The sequence below is a fragment of the Procambarus clarkii genome, chromosome 11 (assembly GCF_040958095.1).
Source record: "Procambarus clarkii isolate CNS0578487 chromosome 11, FALCON_Pclarkii_2.0, whole genome shotgun sequence".
Classification (NCBI taxonomy): Eukaryota; Metazoa; Arthropoda; class Malacostraca; order Decapoda; family Cambaridae; genus Procambarus; species Procambarus clarkii.
The window spans coordinates 15,321,666-15,349,447 of record NC_091160.1 but is presented as its reverse complement, the minus strand read 5'-3'; the positions used below and the strand labels follow the sequence as shown (position 1 = coordinate 15,349,447).

At 48.5% G+C, this 27,782-nt stretch overlaps 1 protein-coding gene across 1 annotated transcript in view; it reads right to left on the bottom strand.

Annotated features, from left to right (window-relative positions):
• Window positions 1-3,980: 3,980 nt before the first annotated feature.
• Window positions 3,981-27,782, bottom strand: part of LOC123753658 (uncharacterized) — a 66,790-nt gene continuing 42,988 nt past the window's right edge. Inside the window, exon 3 of the mRNA XM_069322434.1 lies at window positions 3,981-4,382. Coding sequence (XP_069178535.1) covers window positions 4,102-4,382 — 281 coding nt within the window. The 3' untranslated portion in view covers window positions 3,981-4,101. The remainder of the gene's footprint in view (window positions 4,383-27,782) is intronic.

Sequence of the window (27,782 nt, the reverse complement as noted above, 5' to 3'; positions counted from 1 at the left end):
TTTATATCTTGCGTTTAAATGAGTGAATACTAGTGGAGTGGAAATTATAGAAGTTACTTATTTCAGCGTTGTGTAATTCAACTGAGGAGGCGTATGACTGTCTCCATGATCACGTGTCCCAAGGATTACTATCTCATTGCTGGTCCCAACGTGTTGTAGAGGCTGGCCGCAATCTACGTTCCTCTGATACAGCTCAGAATTTACCAGTCTTAATATATAGATAGTGTCTTTTTATTATTGAGAGTCAGTGAATTTCTATTTATTTGCCTATTAATTATATACTTGATTTAATTATTGATATGCATTAATATTTCAACTTCTCATTAACTAACACATATTTCACATATATACTATAATTAATAACTTATATTCATATTGTAGTGAATTACCTACTAGCATTATATAATAGCCCCCAAAGTGTGTAGAGGGATTTGGCTCTATAATTTTAATTATCATTCTACGAGTCCATTGCCCTAATATTCTTATGATCAATCACATTATATTATCCCAGCATACTCAGAGCATCCTATATATTCATTATTGGAGATCCATAGGCACTGCTTCTCTAAATTATTAAATTTAAATATTTAATTTATTTCTCCCATTAAGGGAGTGGTCCTTCGAAATTTAATTATCATTATTATTAGTATTCTGGAGCCAGATTTTTCACATTCATACCACCAGCATACTAAAACTTATTCATACCACCAGCATACTAAACCTTATTCATACCACCAGCATACTAAACTTATTCATACCACCAGCATACTAAAACTTATTCATAACCACCAGCATACTAAAACTTATTCATACCACCAGCAATACTAAAACTTATCATACCACCAGCATACTAAAAACTTATTCATACCACCAGCATACTAAAACTTAGTTCATACCACCAGCATACTAAATACTTATTCATACCTCCAGAATACTAAAACTCATTTCATACCTCCAGCTATACTAAAACTCATTCATACCTCCAGCATACTAAAACTCATTCCTACCTCCAGCATACTAAAACTCATTCATACCTCCAGCCATACCAAAACTCATTCATACCACCAGCATACTAAAACTCATTAATACCACCAGCATACTAAAACTCATTCATACCACCAGCATACCAAAACTCATTCATACCACCAGCATACTAAAACTCATTCATACCACCAGCATACTAAAACTCATCATACCACCAGCATACTAAAACTCATTAATACCTCCAGCATACTAAAACTCATTCATACCACCAGCCATACCAAAACTCATTCATACCACCAGCATACTAAAACTCATTAATACCACCAGCATACTAAAACTCATTCATACCACCAGCATACCAAAACTCATTCATACCACCAGCATTACTAAAACTCATTCATAACCACAGCATACTAAACTCATTCATACCACCAGCATACTAAAACTCAATTAATACCTCCAGCATACCAAAACTCATTCATACCTCCAGCATACCAAACTCATTCATACCTCCAGCATACCAAAACTCATTCATACCTCCAGCATACCAAAACTCATTCATACCACCAGCATACTAAAACTCATTCATACCTCCAGCATACTAAAACTCATTAATACCTCCAGCATACTAAAACTCATTCATAGCCACCAGCATACTAAAACTCATTCATACCACCAGCATACCAAAACTCTCAGCAACAACCAGCTCCTCGTAGATGTGTCCTTGTACATTATTGGTCTCGTGAGGCTGGTCTCAACAACCAGCTCCTCGTAGATGTGTCCTTGTACATTATTGGTCATCGTGAGGCAGGTCATCAACAACCAGCTCCTCGTAGATGTGTCCTTGTACATTATTGGTCTCGTGAGGCAGGTCTCAACAACCAGCTCCTCGTAGATGTGTCCTTGTACATTATTGGTCTCATGAGGCTGGTCTCAACAACCAGCTCCTCGTAGATGTGTCCTTGTACATTATTGGTCTCGTGAGGCAGGTCTCAACAACCAGCTCCTCGTAGATGTGTCCTTGTACATTATTGGTCTCGTGAGGCTGGTCTCAACAACCAGCTCCTCGTAGATGTGTCCTTGTACATTATTGGTCTCGTGAGGCAGGTCTCAACAACCAGCTCCTCGTAGATGTGTCCTTGTACATTATTGGTCTCGTGAGGCTGGTCTCAACAACCAGCTTCTCGTAGATGTGTCCTTGTACATTATGGTCTCGTTGAGGCAGGTCTCAACAACCAGCTCCTCGTAGATGTGTCCTTGTACATTATTGGTCTCGTGAGGCTGGTCTCAACAACCAGCTTCTCGTAGATGTGTCCTTGTACATTATTGGTCTCGTGAGGCTGGTCTCAACAACAGCTCCTCGTAGATGTGTCCTTGTACATTATTGGTCTCGTGAGGCTGGTCTCAACAACCAGCTCCTCGTAGATGTGTCCTTGTACATTATTGGTCTCGTGAGGCTAGGTCTCAACAACCAGCTTCTCGTAGATGTGTCCTTGTACATTATTGGTCTCGTGAGGCTGGTCTCAACAATCAGCTCCTCGTAGATGTGTCCTTGTACATTATTGGTCTCGTGAGGCAGGTCTCAACAACCAGCTCCTCGTAGATGTGTCCTTGTACATTATTGGTCTCGTGAGGCAGGTCTCAACAACCAGCTCCTCGTAGATGTGTCCTTGTACATTATTGGTCTCGTGAGGCTGGTCTCAACAACCAGCTTCTCGTAGATGTGTCCTTGTACATTATTGGTCTCGTGAGGCTGGTCTCAACAATCAGCTCCTCGTAGATGTGTCCTTGTACATTATTGGTCTCGTGAGGCAGGTCTCAACAACCAGCTCCTCGTAGATGTGTCCTTGTACATTATTGGTCTCGTGAGGCAGGTCTCAACAGTCTACAATATATAAACATTATTTAAATTGCTAAGCGACGCAGCGAGCTCTCGGAGGTAGTCCTTGTTCTCCTCACTGTCTTCGATCCAATCGAAAGGTTTTCACCAGTGGACGCCCCTCCGGTGAAGTCCTCGCAGGAGTCTCTCCCCACCCACACCTGTAATTGAGAGGGAACACTGAAGCCCCACCTGGCTACTCTTCCCGCCCACACCTGCAATGAGAAGCACCACTGAAGCCACACTTGGCTAATCTTCCCACTCACACCTGCAGATAAGAAGGAACTCTGAAGCCTACACCTGGATTCTCTCCCCACCTACACCTGCAGATGAGAGGGAACACTGAAGCCCACACCTGGCTACTCTCCACGCTAACACCTGCAGATGAGAGGGAACAGTGAAGCCCGCACCAGGCAACTCTCCCCACCCAAACCTGCTATATCAGAGTAAATACTTAATTCTACACCTGGAACCTCTCCAAGCGCTCACTTTCAAATGAGACAGAACAATAATGTCAACACCTGGCTCCTTCACACCTGGCTACTCTCCCCAGACACCTGGTAACTCTCCGAAGCATATCTGCAAATGAGAGGGAAGACTGAATACCACACCTAGCTACTCTACCCTTTCCACACCTGTAGACGAGAGGCAACACTGTAGCCCACACCTGGCTACTCTCCACACCCACACCTGCAGATGAGAAGGAACAATGAAAACTACATGTGGCAACTCTCTACACCCACACCGGCAGATGAGAAGGAACACAGAAGTCCACACCCGGCTACTCTATCCAACCACACCCGCAAATGAGATGGAACACTGAATCCCACACCTGTCTATGTCACACACTCATGTCAAAGAAAATTTATATCAAGTAAATCTAGCTTGTATTAAACAAGACAATGTTGGGCTGAATATTAATCTGTTATTTTATTACATTGAAGCTTGCCAATATTCTTTGTCGCTAAACGGTACTCAAAGCTACTCAGGAAGCCTTATACCTTCTGTAATTCATGACTTTTAAAGATTTTTTTTAATCCAATGGAAAGCACTGTGAATTAAACAACTGAGTTATAGATATTCACGTGTTAAAATATAGTCAATACGAACCGGTGAGAAGCGTGCTTTTGAAACTCAGATGACTGTACCCTCCTCTTGAGGGAGGACACAGTTGAGCCGCCAAAGTGGGCAGCACCAGTCTATGGCTGGGTCGTCATCAGTGACGCCCCGGCTGATGGTCAGGTTGAGATTCCTTCCCTGGTACGGCAGACTGTCCAGGGTGTCCGGGTCCACGTAGCCCGTGGCGTCCAGGGTGTCCGGGTCCACGTAGCCCGTGGCGTCCAGGGTGTCCGGGTCCACGTAGCCCGTGACGTCCAGGGTGTCCGGGTCCACGTAGCCCGTGGCGTCCAGGGTGTCCGGGTGCACGTAGCTCTTGGCGTCCAGGGTGTCCGGTGTCCACGTAGCCCGTGGCGTCTAGGGTAGTCCGGGTGCACGTAGCTCTTGGCGTCCAGGGTAATGTCTGAAGACATACACTGAGATACAGTCACTGTTGTTACTGGTATGTTCTAAGATATAACAAGAAGACATACTGAGCCATCCACTCACCTTACTGCTGGGTTTATTACCTGATGACAAGTCCGTATTTTGGACAGTATTAATAGCATCTAAACTATGTATTAATAGCTTTTAGAATTAAAGATTCTTTACTGAATATGTTTCGTTATGTAACCACCAGCCTTCGAAATGCTGTTATGTTACCACCAGCCTTCGAAATGCTGTTATGTTACCACCAACCTTCGAAATGCTGTTATGTTACCACCAGCCTTCGAAATGCTGTTATGTTACCACCAGCCTTCGAAATGCTGTTATGTTACCACCAGCCTTTCGAAATGCTGTTATGGTTACCACCAGCCTTCGAAATGCTGTTATGTAACCACCAGCCTTCGAAATGCTGTTATGGTTACCACCAGCCTTCGAAATGCTGTTATGTTACCACCAGCCTTCGAAATGCTGTTATGTAACCACCTGGGTTTAAAAATGCTGTTATGTAACCACCTGGGTTTAAAATGCTGTTATGTAACCACCTGGGTTTAAAATGCTGTTATGTAACCACCTGGCTTTGAAATATTGAGGGAAAATCTTCCGGTGATATATTTGAGTATTAATTCAAGAGATTGTATTAAATGATATTTATGACTTCTAAGCGGACTGAATTTTATAATTTATTGCTACCAGTAAACTTCCCTTCACACATTTTGGGGGTGTTTCATATTTTAATCTTATTGTAATTAAACGGTAGATTTAATTGTTGAGGTGTTATAGATCAAACAACTATATAAAGAACATTTAAAATGGCCTCAGCCGGTTTGTAGCGTTGACTGGTCATCTAACATCAGACACTGTCCACCATATGTAGTCCATTCTGTACCTGTACTAATGGCGGCTGTTGGTCCTTGTTTTATCCAGCTCAACTAAGTATCATGTGGTCACATTCACCTGGGGATACGATACACCGTAATATCTGATGACTATATATATGTACAGGTTTTACACACATGAATCTATGTCGTTATAATATTGAGGCTTACTCCTGTGGGTGGTGTTGTCCTATGCCTTAACGATTAATCCTAGACACATAAATAAATTGGCCACTATATTCTGAGCTAATAGACTAACCGAACTGGTACTTGCCTTCGTCTTTCAATTTGCTGCAGCAAATAGTAACTATATTCCTTTGTTGTAAGTCACGATGCTTTCTTTAACTACTGGGAGTAAAATTTCTGTCGTCTCTGTGGGGAGGCCCCTCTTGTGAGCTCTAAGTTCACCACAACGACACTCCGTGCTTCTGTATATAATGGCTACCTCCTACTCCCGAGGTTGCTTACATTCGAGATTCGGGAGGAAGAATGGGTTTAAGGTCAAATCTAACTATTTACTATATATTTAATTTAGTAGATTCATTTTATTGTGTAACAAGCCCTAAGACAGGTTTATTTTATATTAAAGCCAGAAACGAGTCAAAAACGACGGTAACTGACCTCGGGAATGTAACCCCGTTTTCTGTAACTTTTCTATGAATAACTAATGTAAATTAGCTAGTCATTTAATAGTTAACACTAATTTTATGACTGTTACATTAGAGTTTGTATATTTAATGTGGAAATTTCCCACATAATTCCAGGGGTGAGAAACACGGGTCGGAGTTCAATATCTAGGGATGCCGAACACTTCATTGCTTCTCTTCAGAATTATGGAAATATTATTTACGTTTCACTTTGTACTGATGTGTGGCAGTTCATGTAGGATGGATGTCTTGGACTGGAGCTGGAGGGATGAGAAGTCTTTGGGCGACTTCATTTCCTACTAGCCCCAAAGGAAATAATCTCTCAAGTGTCTTGAGACTAGTGGTGCCTCTGCACTTTACTTACATTATTCTCAAGACACCCTCTCTGTAAGAGACTATACAGCCTGCAGGCCACTCTGAGCATGGATCGTCACTGTCCACCAGAACAATATCACCAGGTTTTAATTGAATTCAATTGTAGGGGTTGTTTGCCACGTAGTTATTCTCTCTCAGAGCATTTACATACTCTCCAGTCCAAACTTTATTCCACCGACTAATTACTCTTGACAGATATTTATAACTCTAAATCAAGTCACTCTCTCCGATATATTACGGATCTTCTGGTCCCTCGTCAGTGAGGGATGCTAAAGAGGTAAGAAACCCTCCATACATCAAATGAGATGGACTTAATGGCTCACGTTGCGAGTTATCGTCAGAGAGGTAGGTCAGTGGTCGGTTATTGACCCGAGACTCAATTTCCGTGACAACGACTTGCAGCTCCTAGAGATCGATTTTTTGGCGATGTAGGGTTTTCCTAAGATAACGTTTGACTGTTCCCACCATTCGCTCGTAGAAGCCTCTGTATCATGTTGCTCTGGGGGGTATAAACTTCCAGTGACAATGATGCTGATTCAGAGCAGTACATACAACAGGGTGATTCCAAACCTCCCTCAGACGTGCTTCCCCTGCCACCAAGTTGGGATTCATTGTCTGAGATCATAATCTTGGGGCAGGATAGACGGGCAGCAAACCTGCATAAGGCCTGTATGAATGCCTCTCCACTCATATCTGGAATCACTTCTAAGTGTACTCCTCTTGTAGTGGCACAGGTGAACAGGCTCCTGTGTAGTCCACACCAGTGGTCTCAAAGGGACGAAGGTGGACAACTCGTTCCTTAGGGAGTGGTGGAGGTCCCACATAAGGACACACCCGAGCGTAGCATATCCCAGTGGTTGCAGTGGGAGAAACCATATATGTTTTACTTCTAAATTAATATTTGCATGTCATATCAATCAATATCAATATTTGGAATGTCATTTGTGCCCACAATCATATGTCATATGCAAAATCAATATTTACATGTCATATGCGCCCACCGCATCACAAAATGCTTTAATGGTTAAAGTCAATCCAGAGACCCAGATCATTACTGGTCTTATCAGGGAGGTTCTCAACTCTTCCCCATAAGTCTGGATTTTGGCTTACTTTACCCAATATATATCAGAGGAGGAGGGGATTTATGTTGGATTTATATTTTGCTCAAGAAATCAAACACCCTTTGAGTGATCTGATTAATTTATCTAGATCAGAGTACTGAGTAGTATCAATTACCAAAGTCCAGGGTGGTTCAGGAATCTCAGTGGGAGCAGCGACATTGGTCACAATGATTGAATTATTAACAATTCTACCAGAATGGAATATAAATATTGTAATGTAAACTTGTTCCTAGCCAACTACTACTTGGACTAGCCACTGAGGTCCATGGAACCACATCTCAGTTTTGGGTAATTGTTTCATCGTCTAGGCCTCTGGAGAGACAGTGAACAGGATTCTCTTTTGTGGGTACATATCTGAGTTTGTACCCAGCTGACAACTCTAATATTTCTTTTTACGCAATTGCTCACGAAAGGCGTTTGCTGTTGTTATTTCCACCCACTGCAGTACTTCCTTATTATCTGACCATACCACAGTTTCTTCAAGTGGATGTAACTTAAGGTTTTGGTCAGTAATGAGCCAATCATTAGCAGCACCTAGCAGTATGGCAGTTAACTTCAGTTGTGGCAATGACCGTTTCTTCAACGATGCCATCCTGACTTTTGATGTAAGCAAATTTGCTTCCTTATTAGTTACTAAGTAGGCTAGTGTGCTATAAGCCTTTCCTAAGGCATCACAGAATACATGTAGCTTAATTGGTTGATTTTGATGTACTTTTTCGAGGGAATTTAACAGACTCTGGGATACTTAGTCATACATGGTCAGATGTTGTTTCCCATTTGACTCCTAATACTTTCGTCTTTTGAGGTAATTGAAAGTTGGGAAATTCTGACTCAATCAGTTGATTTAATTTTATATTACTGGAGACCCATGACTGGAGAGTCATATTTGCTCCCAACAACTCTCAATTGGCCTCATTATATATGTTAAGAAGTACCTTTTCACTGTAGGTTGAGTTTTATTTGGGCTATGGAACTTCTTCAAATGCGTGTTGAAGGTTGCTTGAATTAGAAAATATAAAGAAGTAGCTCCAAACAAAAACTGAAGCAAACCTGTATGTTATTAATTTACTGTTTGGATCACTAGGAGCCTTTATCCATAGGAACTTGGTGTAATTTCGGTCCTCTTCTTGGAGGGCTTCCCTAAGGAATGCCTTACTTATATCGGCTGTGTATGCATTACTCACTATGCGGAACTTTAACAGCATGTCATACAGCCTTTGTGATTGGCAAGGGCCAGTTTGAAGGCTGTCATTCAATGAGACACTATTCTGCTTGGACTTAGCACTGCAGTTAAATACAATCCTCAGTAGGGTAATGGTTAAATTTTTCAGTACTGCATGGTGTGGCAAATAATGTCCTTCCTTAGGGTCATCATTGGTTACAACTTCAATAAATTTGTTATCGATCTGTTGTTGTATTATGTCATGGTAAAATTTCAGTTCCTCAGGTTGTTGAAGTGCAACACCTGAGACCTTCAAACTTAAGAGACAACTCACCTGAGACAAAACTCAACACATGAGTTTTGTGCCATGAAATGATTTACTGGCAGCTGAGGATGATTCAGCTAACATTGTAACCTGACTCAGTATTGGTTGTCCCTGTAGACAACTGAGTCCAGGAATTGATTGTTTGTCCTGTCATTATCTTTACTAGGTTGTTCAGGGACGATGCCTAAGGTGGTTAGATCCCATAATTTATGTACAGGGGGATCAAGCTCATCTTCAGACATGTATATCTCTGAAATTATGCGATGTCCGCTTATGGGAGCCGGTCGGCCGAGCCGCAGAGCGGACAGCACGCTGGACTTGTGATCCTGTGGTCCCGGGTTCGATCCCGGGCACCGGCGAGAAACAATGGGCAGAGTTTCTTTCACCCTATGCCCCTGTTACCTAGCAGTAAAATAGGTACCTGGCTGTTAGTCAGCTGTCACGGGCTGCTTCCTAAGGGTGGAGGCCTGGTCGAGGAGTGGGCCGCGGGGACACTAAAGCCCCGAAATCATCTCAAGATAACGTCAAGACGTCTGTTCGTTGCCTAGTCATGCAACCATCACCGGGTTGACTTGTTGGTTGTCTACAGGTGTGGGGTAGCTTCAGACTTGGATACGAGGGATACGACCCTCACTATGGTGAGGGTCGTATCCTCCCAGGTGGACAACGTTGAGGGTCGTATCCTCCCAGGTGGACAAAGTTTAGGGTCGTATCATTCCGGGTGGACAATGTTGAGGGTCGTATCATCCCGGGAGGCCAATGTTAAGGGTCGTATTATCCAGGGTGGACAACATTAAGGGTCGTATCCTCCCACGTGGACAACGTTAATAGTCGTTTACTCCCGCATGGACAATGTTAAGGGTCGTATCTTCTCGGGTGAACAATGTTGAGGGTCGTATCATCCTCGGCGGACAGTGTTGAGGGTCGTATCTTCCTGGGTGGACAATGTTGAGGGTCGAATCCTACCGGGTGGACAATGTTGAGGGTCGTATCCTCCCAGGTGGACAATGTTGAGGGTCGTATCCTACCGGGTTTACAAAGTTGAGGGTCGTATCTTCCCGGGCGGACAATGATGAGGGTCGTATTCTACCGGGTTTACAATGTTTAAGGTCGTATCTTCCCGGGTTAACAATGTTGAGGGTCGTATCTTCCTGGGCGGACAATGTTGAGGGTCGTATCCTCCCAGGTGGACAATGTTGAGGGTTGTATCTTCCTGGGTGGACAATGTTGAGGGTCGTATCTTCCCGGGTGGACTATGGTGAGGGTCGTATCCTCCTAGGTGGACAAAGTTTAGGGTCGTATCATTCCGGGTTGACAGTGTTGAGGGTCGTATCATCCCGGGTGGGCATTGTTGAGGGTCGTATCCTCCCGGGTGGCCAATGTTATGGGTCGTATCCTCCAGGGTGGACAATGTTGAGGGTCGTATCTTCCCAGGCGGACAGTGTTGAGGGTCGTATCTTCCCAGGCGGACAGTGTTGAGGGTCGTATCTTCCCGGGCGGACAGTGTTGAGGGTCGTGTTCTACCGGGTTTACAATGTTGAAGGTCGAATCTTCCTGGGCGGACAATGTTGAGGATCGTATCCTCCCAGGTGGACAACGTTGAGGGTCGTATCTTCCCATGTGGACAATGGTGAGGGTCGTATCCTCCCAGGTGGGCAAAGTTTAGGGTCGTATCATCCCAAGTGGACAATGTTGAGGGTCGTTTCCTCCCTGGCGGACAATGTTGAGGGTCGTATCCTCCCTGGTGGACAATGTTGAGGGGTCGTATCATCACGGGTGGACAATGTTGAGGGTCGTATCCTCCCTGGCGGACAGTGTTGAGGGGTCGTATCATCACGGGTGGACAATGTTGAGGGTCGTATCTTCCCAGGTGGACAATGTTGAGGGTCGTTTCTCTCTGACGGACAATGTTGAGGGTCGTATCCTACCAGGTGGACAATGTTGAGGGTCGTATCTTACCGGGTGGACAATGTTGAGGGTCGTATCCTCCCTGGTGGACAATGTTGAGGATCGTATCCTCCGGGGTGGACAATGTTGAGGGTCGTATCCTCCCTGGTGGACAATGTTGAGGGTTGTATACTTCCGGGTGGACGATGTTGAGGGTCGTATCCTCCCGGGTGGACAATGTTAAGGGTCGTATCCTCCCGTGTGGACAATGTTGGGGGATCGTATCCTCCCGCTTGGACATTGTTGAGGTCGTATCCTCCCTGGTGGACAATGTTGAGGTTCGTATCCTCCCGAGTGGACAATGTTGAGGGTCGTATCCTCCCGGTTGAACAATGTTGGGGGATCGTATCCTCCCGCTTGGACATTGTTGAGGTCGTATCCTCCCCGGTGGACAATATTGAGGGTCGTATCTGTGAGGGGATGGCTCACCAGCTCACTTACAATAGTGCTCTTGTGCCTGTGGAGGCCAGTACACTTGCTAAGTGAACTTGTTAAGTGCGCGGACCTAAGTTTGTTAACCAGTACCCGAAACATCTTATGTTTCGGCTCATGGGAGAGCCCCAGTCATCAGCATTCAGGAAATGTTACCCCTGGCCGAGGTAGCACATCTGTGGACAAAGTTATAGCAATAGCATCTTTTCATTGTATGGTTTGGAGCGAGGACTCAAGATTTGTGCGGGAATCTTGGGAGGCCTGGGACAACGTGGGGGAGCGTGGGCCTCCCGCTAGCTCCAGCATTGTCGTCATGGCAACGGCAGGCGTCCATCTTGAGCCGCCATGTTGGTCGGCCATTTTGGGGTGCCCTAGGGCCATGGTACACCGTCTCTGATTGGTTGAGAGGGGAAGGCCGTTGTGTGCCTCTCTCTGATTGGCTCTTTCGAAGAGGATGCAGGAATCGCCAGTGTTCCTTCCTCAAGGCATCATTCTGAACTCAGCCACCACCTTGTCCTGACGCTCCCTGTGCTCATTCGGCCAAATTGAGTATAGGGCGTCGTTGTGGCTTGACTACTCTACTGCTTCACCTCCTGCTTCATCTACGACGGCGGTCACAGCAGAATCTGGCCGAAGTCGTCGCTCGAAGGGGAGAAAGACAGTGTGAACAGTGGGTAGAGAAGTCTTGGATCGTGGGTAATTTGCATACGAGGACCAACAGACTCGTGGGTCCCCATTCCAGTGATTATAGGCGTTCTTATTCCTGCTAGTGCTCTGTAGTAGTCGATGGGAACTGGGAAATTCGCGTCAGTGATTAAGGCAGATTTCCAATGTTTGTATAAGACGCTATACATTGTGCGCGTCACCTGGGTACGAACATTCCGTTTCATCGGTGGGTCGGGGGTACGAACCAAGCCGTGTGTTGTGAGGGAGGGTTCGAAAGACACGCCAAGTCATCTTTGTACGAACGATAACATGTGAGGACCGCTCTAGCCATCTCCACCACCGTGAGCAGCCACCCGCCAGCTGGGTGCCTGATGCATGGTAATAGTGTGAGTGTGTGAGGCCGGCTGTATAAATGAGTAAGTACTTATGTGGGTATTTCTGGTGATTTAATATTCTCTAAGCCTGAATTCGAAGTCAGGTGTTCCGTAGTATTGTCACTAAGATCACCTGATAGTGAAGTGTAGGCGAGCGAGAGTAATCACCCTTGTAGGCATCTTGTCAGTCCAGAGTGACTTACGTCTTGTGTAGACAGACATACACATGTGTGTGTGTGTGTGGTACACACGGGAACAAGCTTACATTACAATATTTATATTCCATTCTGGTAGAATTGTTAATAATTCAATCATTGTTGTTGATATTCCATGTTACAATCTTGCAGGTGTGGAATTCCGGTACTGAGTGCTCAGGTAATAGTGTCAGTGTAACGCCAGGGATTCTTGGCAATTGATAATTGTGGAGTAATGCCAGAGTGTGGTTATTTTCGTGGCCGGAACCCCGGATACCATTTTGGAGGATATAAGGAAAATCAAGGAACAAGGAGCAGCTTTGGGCTTCATTCTCAATGCATCCAAATGCGAAATAGTCTCCCGCAACCCAGACATCACTGGCCAAATAAAAAATGTTCTTCCAGACATTCTCGTTGTCGAGCCACGTGACTGCACCCTCCTGGGTGCCCCCATTGGCCCGCAAGCAATCGAGGCGGTCCTGGATGCAAAAATCGCTGATCTAAGGAGAATGCTGGACAGAACTGATCTGATCGATGCCCATGATGCTCTCTTCCTCCTCACAAGATGCCTATCTCTCCCTAAGATGACTTACTTTCTGAGGTGTTCTCCATCCTACAACAGCCCTCAATTAAATGTGTATGACACCCTTCTGAGGTCCATGCTGGTAAAAGTCCTGAACCTGCCATTGGACGACTCGCAGTGGGAGCAAGCAACCCTTCCTGTTAGACCCGGCGGCCTTGGTGTCCGCACAGCCTCCCAGATTGCCCGACAGCCTTCCTTTCCTCCTCCCACACATCGCACGATCTCGTAAGAGATATCCTACCTGAATTCCTGAGTGATTCAGCAGGAATAAACGATACACACAAGCAGTCCAGCTGGGACCACCCACTAGCAGAAAAAATAGCTGATGCCATGCTCAGCGCCGCAACATCAGACTAGGAGAAAGCCCGCCTCAGAGCAGTGCGTGCCTCCCATGCAGGAGACTTCCTCCTGGCAGTACCCATGTCAGCAATGGGCACGCGTCTAGATCCAGAATCCCTTCGTGTAGCAGTGACCCTCCGCCTTGGTGCCCCAATTCACACTGAATACAAGCGTATTTGCAACAGGGTGGAAGCAGACCATTATGGACTGCATAGGCTGCATTGCGGAAGCACAAAGGGATGGCATGCAAGACACAACGAGGTCAATGACATCATCAAGAGAAGCCTCGTCTCAGCTCAGTGCCCAGCGAAGAGAGAGAACCTCGTATCCTAGGGGTTCAAAACCAGGATTTCCCCGAACTTCGCCCTGATGGCATCACCATATATTCCTGGAAGGAGGGTAGACAGTTGGTGTGGGACTACACATGTGTATCCACCCTGGCTGACATCTATGTACACCTCGGAGTTGATCAAGCAGGTGGGGCGGCCAACCACAGGGAAATAGCAAAATCAGCCAAATACAGGTTATTGGAAGGTCGATACACCTTTGTTCCCATCGCGTCTGAGACGCATGGCCCCTGGGGAAAGAGTACCTTGGGATTTCTCAAGGAATTGGGCTCCAAGCTCATTGATGTCACCAGAGACCCAAGATCTGCCAGTTTTTCGTTTCAGCGCCTCAGTGTGGCAATCCAGAGGGGAAACGCCTGCTGCATTCCCGGTTCCTGTCCGGAAGCGGAGGAGCTTCAAGAGATCCTTAACCTTTAAGCACTCCTTGTATGTTCTAAGAGGTAATTAGAGCACTGGGGTCATTTGCAACAGTAAGTAAGTGTTGGGCAGTGTACTAATGTAGTTTGATTTAGTGCACGTGCCGTGTGTGTTATTGCAAAGGCGTTGTAATTGTTGGTGATTGTTGCTAGTGTTGATCAATTACCATTTGTGATTGCAGTTCAGTAAAGTCATTGTGGGGCTGTGTTCTAGAGGGTTCGTGTCCTGAATGTTATTTTACTAATGTTCTGCAGTATTGTCATTGCAACCGGATTGTAACGTAAATCACTGTGATTTGTTGTGTGATTTAACATTGTCGTGGGTGAACTCGGCTGTAGACGAGTACTTGGGTTTATATTCTCTTGTTTATCTGGCAGGACATCGATGTCCAGTATTCAGTGAGGTGATTGTGAGGCAATTAATATAACGTAACCAAGGGAACACCCATTGTTTTAAGAGAATTTGTTCTTTAACAATTTAAGTAACGTAGAATACGTTTGGGTTAATTATCTTTCCTGCCAAGAAGCTACGGTGGTCTGAGAGTAGTCTAGCCATCAGCCAGATAAGAATTAGAGTATTGTCTGTCGTAATTAACGGTCAGTGGGCCGGGTAATTGACGTGTTTCAGGAAGTCAAAGTAATTAACCTCGATCCGCGTTTGATCGACTCACACGAAGGCTACATTGTTCCATTAACGTAACGTCATTATTTACATGCCCGGAAGAACCGGGACTTGATTGACTCGTGGGAAGAGTAACGTCATTTTTAGAATAATATAAACGTAGTGATTAATACGTTACTAGCCACCTGAATTGGTCTCAGTATGTATGGAAGGTTCAGACGGAATTCAGACCTTAATGTAAATTGCTGAGCCAGCGTGAAAGATTGTGCGTTTAATTGATTAATTATTGATCTTGAGGATAGTAATTAATTACTCTAAAGGTAATTACGAGTGATTACCATTCCCTTAGCACTTTGGACATTGTAAATCATAGTTAACTATCGTTGAGCGATAGTAGCCGATAACGTAAATTAACGTAACTAGTAAAGAGATTAATCAGCTGTCTGCAAGTACAGGGATTAATGGGATTTTCTCACTGAATGCTCGACGGGTAGAGTGTTGTGTAATTTCTGCGTTACTAGTGACAGTTGTAAGAGTTATTAAGTTAATGTAAATGTTTCCTTGTTATTAACGTAAATGTTACCTTGTTATTAACGTAAATCAAATTGTTATTCATTGTTGATCGTCCGTGGGACGGAGTGTTAACGTAAGGATTAATTTGAGGAAGGGTTGCTGGAGTTGCCAGTGAACCCATTAGTCATTGATGTGTCATTGACACCTACTGATTTTGATTTGAGTGTAGTAAACATCCTCCCTGATGGACAATGTTGAGGGTCGTATCCTCCCGGGTCGACATTGTTGAGGCTTCGTATCCTCCCGGGTGGACAATGTTGAGGGTCGTATCCTCCCTGATGGACAATGTTTGAGGGTCGTATCCTCCCGGGTCGACATTGTTTGAGGCTTCGTATCCTCCCTGGTTGGACAATGTTGAGGGTCGAATCTTCCCTGAGGGACAATGCTGAGGGGCGTATCCTCCCGGGTGGACAATGTTGAGGTCGAATCCTCCCTGATGGACAATGCTGAGGGTCTATCCCTCCGGTGGACAATGTTGAGGGTCGAATCCTCCAGGTGGACAGTGTTGAGGGTCGAATCCTCCCAAGTCGACAATGTTAAGGGTCGTACCCTCCCTGGTGGACAATGTTGAGGGTCGTATCATTCCGAGTGGACAGTGTTGAGGGGTTGTATCATCCGGGTGGACAATGTTGACGGTCGTATCATCCCGGGTGGACAATGTTGAGGGGTCGTATCATCCCGGGTGGACAATGTTGAGGGTCGTATCCTCCCGGTGGCCAATGTTGAGGGTCGTATTCTCTAGGGTGGACAATGTTGAGGGTCGTATCCTCCTGGGTGGACAATGTTGAAGGTCGATCCTCCCTAATGGACAATGTTGAGGGTCGTATAACTTCCAGTGGACAATGTTGGGGTCGTATCCTCCCGGGTAGACAAATGTTGAGAGTCGTATCCTCCTGGGTGTACAAATGTTGAGGGTCCGTATCCTCCCAAGTAGACAATGTCGAAGGGGTCGTAGTCCTCCCAGGTAGACAATGTCGAGGGTCGTAAGCCTGCCGGGGTGGACAATGTTGGGGTCGTAGCCTCCGGGTGCACAAATGTCGAGGGTCGATAGCCTCCCGGGTGGACAATGTTTGGGGGTCGTATCAAAAAATCCCGGGAGGACAGTGCTGAGGGTCGTATCCTTCACGGGGGGGCAATGGTTGGGGTCGGAATCCTCCCTGGTGGAACAATGTTGGAGGGTCGTATCATCCCGGGTGGAACAATTGTTGAAGGGTCGTAATCCTCCCGGATGACCAAAGTGTGAGGGTCCGTATCCTCCAGGGTAGACATTGTTTAGGGTCGTATCTTCCTGGAGAACAATGTTGAGGGTCGTATCTTCCTGGGTGACAATGGTTGAGGGTCGTATCTCCGGATGGACAATGGTTAGAGTCGTATCCTCCCGGATGGACAACGTTGAGGGTCGTATCCTCCAGGGTAGACAATTGTTGAGGGTCGTATTCCTTCCGGTGGACAATGTTGAAGGTCGTATCCTCCCGGATGGAAAACGTGAGGGTCGTATCCTCCAGGGTAGACATTGCTTAGGGTCGTATACTTCCGGGAGAACAATGTTGAGGGTCGTATCATCCTGGGTGAACAATGTTGAGGGTCGTATCCTCCCGGATGGACAACGTTGAGGGTCGTATCCTCCAGGGTATGGACACTTGTTGAGGGTCGTATCCTCCCTAGTGGACAATGTTGAGGGTCGTATACTCCCGGATGGTCCAATGTTGAGGGTCATATCCTCCCGGTGGACAATGTTGAGGGTCGTATCCTCCCGGATGGACATTGTTGAGGGTCGTATACTTCCGGGTGGACATTGTTGAAGGGTAGTATCCTCCCTGGTTGACAATGTTGAGGGTCGTATCTTCCCAGATGGTCAATGTTGAGGGTCATATCCTCCCGGGTGGACATGTTGAGGGTCGTATACTCCCTGGTGGACATTGTTGAGGGTCGTATCCTCCCGGGGGACAATGATGAGAGGTCGTATACGTCCGGGTGGACAATGTTGAGGGTCGTATCCTCCCGGGTGGACAATGTTGAGGGTCGTATCCTCGAAGGTGGACAATGTTGAGAGGTCGTACCCTCCCAGGTGGACAATGTTGAGGGTCGTATCCTCCCTGGTGGACAATGTTTGGGGTCGTATCATCCCGGGTGGACAATGTTGAGGGTCGTATCCTTCCTGGTGGACAATGTTGAGGTCGTATCCTCCTCCTGGTGGACAATGTTTTGGGTCGTATCCTCCCGGTGGACAATATTGAGGGTCGTATCCTCCTGGGTGGACAATGTTGAGGCGTATCCTCCCGAGAAAACAATGTTGAGGGTCGTATCTTCCCGGATGGACATGTTGAGGGTCGTATCCTCCCGAGAGAACAATGTTGAGGGTCGTATCCTCCCGGATGGACAATGTTTGAAAGTCGTATCCTCCTGGGTGGACAATATTGGGGGTCGTAATCCCCTCCCCGGGTGGACAATCTGAGGGTCGTATCCTCCCTGCTGGACAATGTTCAGGTCGTATTCTCCCGGATGGACTATGTTGAGGGTCGTTTCTCCCGGGAGGACAATGTTGAGAGGGTCGTATCCACCCGATGGACAATGTAGGAGGGTCGTATCCTCCCGGGTAGGATCAATTGTTGAGGGTCGTATTACTTCCGGGTGGACATGTTGAGGTCGTATCCTCCCGGTGGACAATGCTGAGGGTCGTATCGACCCTGGTGGACACATGTTGAGGGTCGTATCCTTCTGGGTGGAGACATGTTGAGGGTCGTATCTCGAAGGTGGACAATGTTGAGGAGGTCGTACCCTCCCGGGTGGACAATGTTAAGGGTCGTATCCTCCCGGATGGACAATGTTGCGGGTCGTATCCTCCCGGATGGACAATGTTGAGGGTCGTATACCTACCTGATGGACAATGTTGAGGGTCGTATCCTCCCGGATGGACAATGTTGAGGGTCGTATACTTCCGCGTGGTCAATGTTGACGGTCGTATCCTCCCGGATGGACAATGTTGAGGGTCGTATCCTCTCTGATGGACAATGTTGAGGGTCGTATCCTCCCGGATGGACAATGTTGAGGGTCGTATACTTCCGGGTGGACAATGCTGACGGTCGTATCCTCCCGAGTGGACAATGTTGAGCGTCGTATCCTCCGGCGTGAACAATGTTGAGGGTCGTATCCTCCCGGGTGGACAACGTTGAGAGTCGTATCCTCCCGGGTGGACAATGTTGAGGGTCGTATCCTCCCGGGTGGACAATGTTGAGGGTTGTATCCTCCCGGGAGGACAATGTTGAGGGTCGTATACTTCCGGGTGTACAATGTTGAGGGTCGTATACTTCCGGGAGGACAATGTGTTGGGTCGTATCCTCCCTGGTGGACAATGTTGAGGGTCGTATCCTCCCAGGTGGACAATGCTGAGTTTCATTTCCTCCCAGGTGGACAATGTTGAGGGTCGTATCCTCCCAGGTGGACAATGTTGAGGGTCGTAGCCTCCCGGGTGAACAATGTTGGGGGTCGTATCCTCCCGCGAGGACAATGTTGAGGGTCGTATCCTCCCGGATGGACAATGTTGAGGGTCGTATCCTCCCGGAAGGACAATGTTGAGGGTCGTATCCTCCCGGATGGACAATGTCGAGAGTCGTATCCTCCCGGGTAGACATTGTTTAGGGTCGTATACTTCCGGGAGAACAATGTTGAGGATCGTATCCTCCTAGGTGAACAATGTTGAGGGTCGTATCCTCCCGGATGGACAATGTTGAGAGTCGTATCCTCCCGGATGGACAACGTTGAGGGTCGTATCCTCCAGGGTAGACATTGTTAAGGGTCGTATTCTTCCGGGTGGACAATGTTGAGGGTCGTATCCTCCCGAATGGACATTGTTGAGGGTCATATCCTCCCTGGTGGACAATGTTGAGGGTCGTATACTCCCGGATGGTCAATGTTGAGGGTCATATCCTCCCGGGTGGACAATGTTGAGGGTCATATCCTCCCGGATGGACATTGTTGAGGGTCGTATACTTCCAGGTGGACATTGTTGAGGGTCGTATCCTCCCGGGTGGACAATGCTGAGGGTCGTATCGTCCCTGGTGGACAATGTTGAGGGTCGTATCCTTCCGGGTGGAGAATGTTGAGGGTCGTATCCTCGAAGGTGGACAATGTTGAGAGGTCGTACCCTCCCAGGTGGACAATGTTGAGGGTCGTATCCTCCCTGGTGGACAATGTTTTGGGTCGTATCATCCCGGGTGGACAATGTTGAGGGTCGTATCCTTCCTGGTGGACAATGTTGAGGGTCGAATCCTCCCTGGTGGACAATGTTTTGGGTCGTATCCTCCTGGGTGGACAATGTTGAGGGTCGTATCCTCCCGGATGGACAATGTTGAGGGTCGTATACTTCCAGGTGGACAATGTTGAGGGTCGTATCCTCCCGGATGGACAATGTTGCGGGTCGTATACTTCCGGGAGGACAATGTTTTGGGTCGTATCCTCCCTGATGGACAATGTTGAGGGTCGTATCCTCCCAGGTGGACAATGCTGAGTTTCATTTCCTCCCAGGTGGACAATGTTGAGGGTCGTATCCTCCCAGGTGGACAATGTTGAGGGTCGTAGCCTCCCGGGTGAACAATGTTGGGGGTCGTATCCTCCCGCGAGGACAATGTTGAGGGTCGTATCCTCCCGGATGGACAATGTTGAGGGTCGTATCCTCCCGGAAGGACAATGTTGAGGGTCGTATCCTCCCGGATGGACAATGTCGAGAGTCGTATCCTCCCGGGTAGACATTGTTTAGGGTCGTATACTTCCGGGAGAACAATGTTGAGGATCGTATCCTCCTAGGTGAACAATGTTGAGGGTCGTATCCTCCCGGATGGACAACGTTGAGGGTCGTATCCTCCAGGGTAGACATTGTTAAGGGTCGTATTCTTCCGGGTGGACAATGTTGAGGGTCGTATCCTCCCGAATGGACATTGTTGAGGGTCATATCCTCCCTGGTGGACAATGTTGAGGGTCGTATACTCCCGGATGGTCAATGTTGAGGGTCATATCCTCCCGGGTGGACAATGTTGAGGGTCATATCCTCCCGGATGGACATTGTTGAGGGTCGTATACTTCCAGGTGGACATTGTTGAGGGTCGTATCCTCCCGGGTGGACAATGCTGAGGGTCGTATCGTCCCTGGTGGACAATGTTGAGGGTCGTATCCTTCCGGGTGGAGAATGTTGAGGGTCGTATCCTCGAAGGTGGACAATGTTGAGAGGTCGTACCCTCCCAGGTGGACAATGTTGAGGGTCGTATCCTCCCTGGTGGACAATGTTTTGGGTCGTATCATCCCGGGTGGACAATGTTGAGGGTCGTATCCTTCCTGGTGGACAATGTTGAGGGTCGAATCCTCCCTGGTGGACAATGTTTTGGGTCGTATCCTCCTGGGTGGACAATGTTGAGGGTCGGATCCTCCCGGATGGACAATGTTGAGGGTCGTATACTTCCAGGTGGACAATGTTGAGGGTCGTATCCTCCCGGATGGACAATGTTGCGGGTCGTATCCTCCCGGATGGACAATGTTGAGGGTCGTATCCTCCCTGATGGACAATGTTGAGGGTCGTATCCTCCCGGATGGACAATGTTGAGGGTCGTATACTTCCGGGTGGTCAATGTTGACGGTCGTATCCTCCCGGATGGACAATGTTGAGGGTCGTATCCTCCCTGATGGACAATGTTGAGGGTCGTATCCTCCCGGATGGACAATGTTGAGGGTCGTATACTTCCGGGTGGACAATGCTGACGGTCGTATCCTCCCGAGTGGACAATGTTGAGCGTCGTATCCTCCGGCGTGAACAATGTTGAGGGTCGTATCCTCCCGGGTGGACAACGTTGAGAGTCGTATCCTCCCGGGTGGACAATGTTGAGGGTCGTATCCTCCCGGGAGGACAATGTTGAGGGTCGTATACTTCCGGGTAGACAATGTTGAGGGTCGAATCCTCCCGGAAGGACAATGTTGAGGGTCGTATACTTCCGGGAGGACAATGTTTTGGGTCGTATCCTCCCTGGTGGACAATGTTGAGGGTCGTATCCTCCCGGGTGGACAATGTTGAGGGTCGTATCCTCCCAGGTGGACAATGCTGAGTTTCATTTCCTCCCAGGTGGACAATGTTGAGGGTCGTATCCTCCCAGGTGGACAATGTTGAGGGTCGTAGCCTCCCGGGTGAACAATGTTGGGGGTCGTATCCTCCCGCGAGGACAATGTTGAGGGTCGTATCCTCCCGGATGGACAATGTTGAGGGTCGTATCCTCCCGGAAGGACAATGTTGAGGGTCGTATCCTCCCGGATGGACAATGTCGAGAGTCGTATCCTCCCGGGTAGACATTGTTTAGGGTCGTATACTTCCGGGAGAACAATGTTGAGGATCGTATCCTCCTAGGTGAACAATGTTGAGGGTCGTATCCTCCCGGATGGACAATGTTGAGAGTCGTATCCTCCCGGATGGACAACGTTGAGGGTCGTATCCTCCAGGGTAGACATTGTTAAGGGTCGTATTCTTCCGGGTGGACAATGTTGAGGGTCGTATCCTCCCGAATGGACATTGTTGAGGGTCATATCCTCCCTGGTGGACAATGTTGAGGGTCGTATACTCCCGGATGGTCAATGTTGAGGGTCATATCCTCCCGGGTGGACAATGTTGAGGGTCATATCCTCCCGGATGGACATTGTTGAGGGTCGTATACTTCCAGGTGGACATTGTTGAGGGTCGTATCCTCCCGGGTGGACAATGCTGAGGGTCGTATCGTCCCTGGTGGACAATGTTGAGGGTCGTATCCTTCCGGGTGGAGAATGTTGAGGGTCGTATCCTCGAAGGTGGACAATGTTGAGAGGTCGTACCCTCCCAGGTGGACAATGTTGAGGGTCGTATCCTCCCTGGTGGACAATGTTTTGGGTCGTATCATCCCGGGTGGACAATGTTGAGGGTCGTATCCTTCCTGGTGGACAATGTTGAGGGTCGAATCCTCCCTGGTGGACAATGTTTTGGGTCGTATCCTCCTGGGTGGACAATGTTGAAGGCCGTATCCTCCCGAGAAAACAATGTTGAGGGTCGTATCTTCCCGGATGGACATGTTGAGGGTCGTATCCTCCCGAGAGAACAATGTTGAGGGTCGTATCCTCCCGGATGGACAATGTTGAAAGTTGTATACTCCTGGGTGGACAATATTGAGGGTCGTATCCTCCCAGGAGGACAATGCTGAGGGTCGTATCCTCCCTGATGGACAATGTTCAGGTCGTATTCTCCCGGATGGACAATGTTAAGGGTCGTATTCTCCCGTATGGACTATGTTGAGGGTCGTTTCCTCCCGGGAGGACAATGTTGAGGGTCGTATCCACCCGGATGCACAATGTTGAGTGTCGTATCCTCCCGGGTAGACATTGTGGAGGGTCGTTTTCTTCCAGGTGGACAATGTTGAGGGTCGTATCTTCCCGGGTGGACAATGTTAAGGGTCGTATCCTCCCGGATGGACAATGTTGAGGGTCGTATCATCCCGGATGGACAATGTTGAGGGTCGTTTCCTCCCGGGTGGACAATGTTGAGGGTAGTATCCTCCTGGATGGACAATGTTGAGGGTCGTATCCTCCCGGATGGACAATGTTGAGGGTCTTTTCCTCCCGGGTAGACACTGTTGAGGGTCGTATACTTCCGGGTGGTCAATGTTGAGGGTCGTATACTTCCGGGTGGACATTGTTGAGGGTCGTATCCTCCCGGGTGGACAATGCTGAGGGTCGTATCGACCCTGGTGGACAATGTTGAGGGTCGTATCCTTCTGGGTGGAGAATGTTGAGGGTCGTATCCTCGAAGGTGGACAATGTTGAGAGGTCGTACCCTCCCAGGTGGACAATGTTGAGGGTCGTATCCTCCCTGGTGGACAATGTTTTGGGTCGTATCATCCCGGGTGGACAATGTTGAGGGTCGTATCCTTCCTGGTGGACAATGTTGAGGGTCGAATCCTCCCTGGTGGACAATGTTTTGGGTCGTATCCTCCTGGGTGGACAATGTTGAGGGCCGTATCCTCCCGAGAAAACAATGTTGAGGGTCGTATCTTCCCGGATGGACATGTTGAGGGTCGTATCCTCCCGAGAGAACAATGTTGAGGGTCGTATCCTCCCGGATGGACAATGTTGAAAGTTGTATACTCCTGGGTGGACAATATTGAGGGTCGTATCCTCCCAGGAGGACAATGCTGAGGGTCGTATCCTCCCTGATGGACAATGTTCAGGTCGTATTCTCCCGGATGGACAATGTTAAGGGTCGTATTCTCCCGTATGGACTATGTTGAGGGTCGTTTCCTCCCGGGAGGACAATGTTGAGGGTCGTATCCACCCGGATGCACAATGTTGAGTGTCGTATCCTCCCGGGTAGACTTTGTGGAGGGTCGTTTTCTTCCAGGTGGACAATGTTGAGGGTCGTATCTTCCCGGGTGGACAATGTTAAGGGTCGTATCCTCCCGGATGGACAATGTTGAGGGTCGTATCATCCCGGATGGACAATGTTGAGGGTCGTTTCCTCCCGGGTGGACAATGTTGAGGGTAGTATCCTCCTGGATGGACAATGTTGAGGGTCGTATCCTCCCGGATGGACAATGTTGAGGGTCTTTTCCTCCCGGGTAGACACTGTTGAGGGTCGTATACTTCCGGGTGGTCAATGTTGAGGGTCGTATACTTCCGGGTGGACAATGTTGAGGGTCGTATCGTCCCGGGTTGTCAATGCTGAGGGTCGTATCCTCCCGAGTGGACAATGTTGAGGGTCGTATCCTCCGGCGTGAACAATGTTGAGGGTCATATCCTCCCGGGTGGACAATGTTGAGGGTCGTATCCTCCGGCGTGAACAATGTTGAGAGTCGTATCCTCCCGGGTGGACAATGTTGAGGGTTGTATCCTCCCGGGAGGACAATGTTGAGGGTCGTATACTTCCGGGTGTACAATGTTGAGGGTCGTATACTTCCGGGAGGACAATGTGTTGGGTCGTATCCTCCCTGGTGGACAATGTTGAGGGTCGTATCCTCCCGGGTGGACAATGTTGAGGGTCGTATCCTCCCAGGTGGACAATGCTGAGTTTCGTTTCCTCCCAGGTGGACTATGTAGAGGGTCGTATCCTCCCAGGTGAACAATGTTGAGGGTCGTAGCCTCCCGGGTGGACAATGTTGGGGGTCGTATCCTCCCGGGAGGACAATGTTAAGGGTCGTATCCTCCCGGATGGACAATGTTGAGGGTCGTATCCTCCCGGATGGACAATGTTAAGGGTCGTATTCTCCCGGATGGACTATGTTGAGGGTCGTTTCCTCCCGGGAGGACAATGTTGAGGGTCGTATCCACCTGGATGGACAATGTTGAGGGTCGTATCCTCCCGGGTAGACATTGTGGAGGGTCGTTTTCTTGCAGGTGGACAATGTTGAGGGTCGTATCCTCATGGGTGGACAAGGTTAAGGGTCGTATCCTCCCTGATGGACAATGTTGAGGGTCGTATCCTCCCGGATGGACAATGTTGAGGGTCATATCCTTCCGGGTGGACAATGTTGACGGTCGTATCCTCCCGGATGGACATTGTTGAGGGTCGTATACTTCCGAGTGGACATTGTTGAGGGTCGTATCCTCCCAGATGGTCAATGTTGAGGGTCATATCCTCTCGGGTGGAAAATGTTGAGGGTCGTATCCTCCTGGATGGACAATGTTGAGGGTCGTATCGTCCCTGGTGGACAATGTTGAGGGTCGTATCCTCCCGGGAGGACAATGATGAGAGTCGTATACTTCCGGGTGGACAATGTTGAGGGTCATATCCTCCCAGGTGGACAATGTTGAGGGTCGTATCCTCGAAGGTTGACAATGTTGAGAGGTCGTACCCTCCCAGGTGGACAATGTTGAGGGTCGTATCCTCCCTGGTGGACAATGTTTTGGGTCGTATCAACCCGGGAGGACAATGTTGAGGGTCGTATCCTTCCTGGTTGACAATGTTGAGGGTCGTATCCTTCCTGGTGGACAATGTTTTGGGTCGTATCCTACCGGGTGGACAATATTGAGGGTCGTATCCTCCTGGGTGGACAATGTTGAGGGTCGTATCCTCCCGAGAGATCAATGTTGAGGGTCGTATCCTCCCGGATGGACATGTTGAGGGTCGTATCCTCCCGACAGAACAATGTTGAGGGTCGTATCCTCCCGAATGGACAATGTTGAAAGTCGTATCCTCCTGGGTGGACAATATTGGGGGTCGTATCCTCCCGGGTGGACAATGCTGAGGGTCGTATCCTCCCTGATGGACAATGTTCAGGTCGTATCCTCCCGGATGAACAATGTTAAGGGTCGTATTCTCCCGGATGGACTATGTTGAGGGTTGTTTCCTCCCGAGAGGACAATGTTGAGGGTCGTATCCACCAGGATGGACAATGTTAAGGGTCGTATCCTCCCGGGTAGACATTGTGGAGGGTCGTTTTCTTCCAGGTGGACAATGTTGAGGGTCGTTCCCTCCCGGTTGGACAATGTTAAGGGTCGTATCCTCCCGGATTGACAATGTTGAGGGTCGTATCATCCCGGATGGACAATGTTGAGGGTCGTATTCTCCCGGATGGACTGTGTTGAGGATCGTATCCTCCCGGGTGGACAATGTTAAGGGTCGTATCCTCCCGGATGGACAATGTTGAGGGTCGTATCCTCCCGGATGGACAATTTTGAGGGTCGTATCCTCCCTGATGGACAATGTTGAGGGTCGTATCCTACCGGATGGACAATGTTGAGGGTCTTTTCCTCCCGGGTAGACACTGTTGAGGGTCGTATACTTCCGGGTGGTCAATGTTGACGGTCGTATCCTCCCGGGTGGACAATGCTGACGGTCGTATCCTCCCGGGTGGACAATGCTGACGATCGTATCCTCCCGAGTGGACAATGTTGAGCGTCGTATCCTCCAGCGTGAACAAAGTTGAGGGTCGTATCCTCCCGGGTGGACAACGTTGAGAGTCGTATCCTCCCGGGTGGACAATGTTGAGGGTCGTATCCTCCCGGGAGGACAATGTTGAGAGTCGTATACTTCCGGGTAGACAATGTTGAGGGTCGAATCCTCCCGGAAGGACAATGTTGAGGGTCGTATACTTCCGAGAGGACAATGTTTTGGGTCGTATCCTCCCTGGTGGACAATGTTGAGGGTCGTATCCTCCCGGGTGGACAATGTTGAGGGTCGTATCCTCCCAGGTGGACAATGCTGAGTTCCATTTCCTCCCAGGTGGACAATGTTGAGGGTCGTATCCTCCCAGGTGGACAATGTTGAGGGTCGTAGCCTCCCGGGTGAACAATGTTGGGGGTCGTATCCTCCCGCGAGGACAATGTTGAGGGTCGTATCCTCCCGGATGGACAATGTTGAGGGTCGTATCCTCCCAGAAGGACAATGTTGAGGGTCGTATCCTCCCGGATGGACAATGTCGAGAGTCGTATCCTCCCGGGTAGACATTGTTTAGGGTCGTATACTTCCGGGAGAACAATGTTGAGGGTCGTATCCTCCTAGGTGAACAATGTTGAGGGTCATATCCTCCCTGGTGGACAATGTTGAGGGTCGTATACTCCCGGATGGTCAATGTTGAGGGTCATATCCTCCCGGGTGGACAATGTTGAGGGTCGTATCCTCCCGGATGGACATTGTTGAAGGTCTATTCTTCCAGGTGGACATTGTTGAGGGTCGTATCCTCCCGGGTGGACAATGTTGAGGGTCGTATCGTCCCTGGTGGACAATGTTGAGGGTCGTATCCTCCCGGGAGGACAATGATGAGAGTCGTATACTTCCGGGTGGACAATGTTGAGGGTCGTATGCTTCCGGGTGGACAATGTTGAGGGTCGTATCCTCGAAGGTGGACAATGTTGAGAGGTCGTACCCTCCCAGGTGGACAATGTTGAGGGTCGTATCCTCCCTGGTGGACAATGTTTTGGGTCGTATCATCCCGGGAGGACAATGTTGAGGGTCGTATCCTTCCTGGTGGACAATGTTGAGGGTCGAATCCTCCCTGGTGGACAATGTTTTGGGTCGTATCCTCCAGGGTGGACAATGTTGAGGGCCGTATCCTCCCGAGAAAACAATGTTGAGGGTCGTATCCTCCCGGATGGACATGTTGAGGGTCGTATCCTCCCGAGAGAACAATTTTAAGGGTCGTATCCTCCCGGACGGACAATGTTGAAAGTTGTATACTCCTGGGTGGACAATATTGAGGGTCGTATCCTCCCGGGTGGACAATGCTGAGGGTCGTATCCTCCCTGATGGACAATGTTCAGGTCGTATCCTCCCGGATGGACAATGTTAAGGGTCGTATTCTCCCGTATGGACTATGTTGAGGGTCGTTTCCTCCCGGGAGGACAATGTTGAGGGTCGTATCCACCCGGATGCACAATGTTGAGG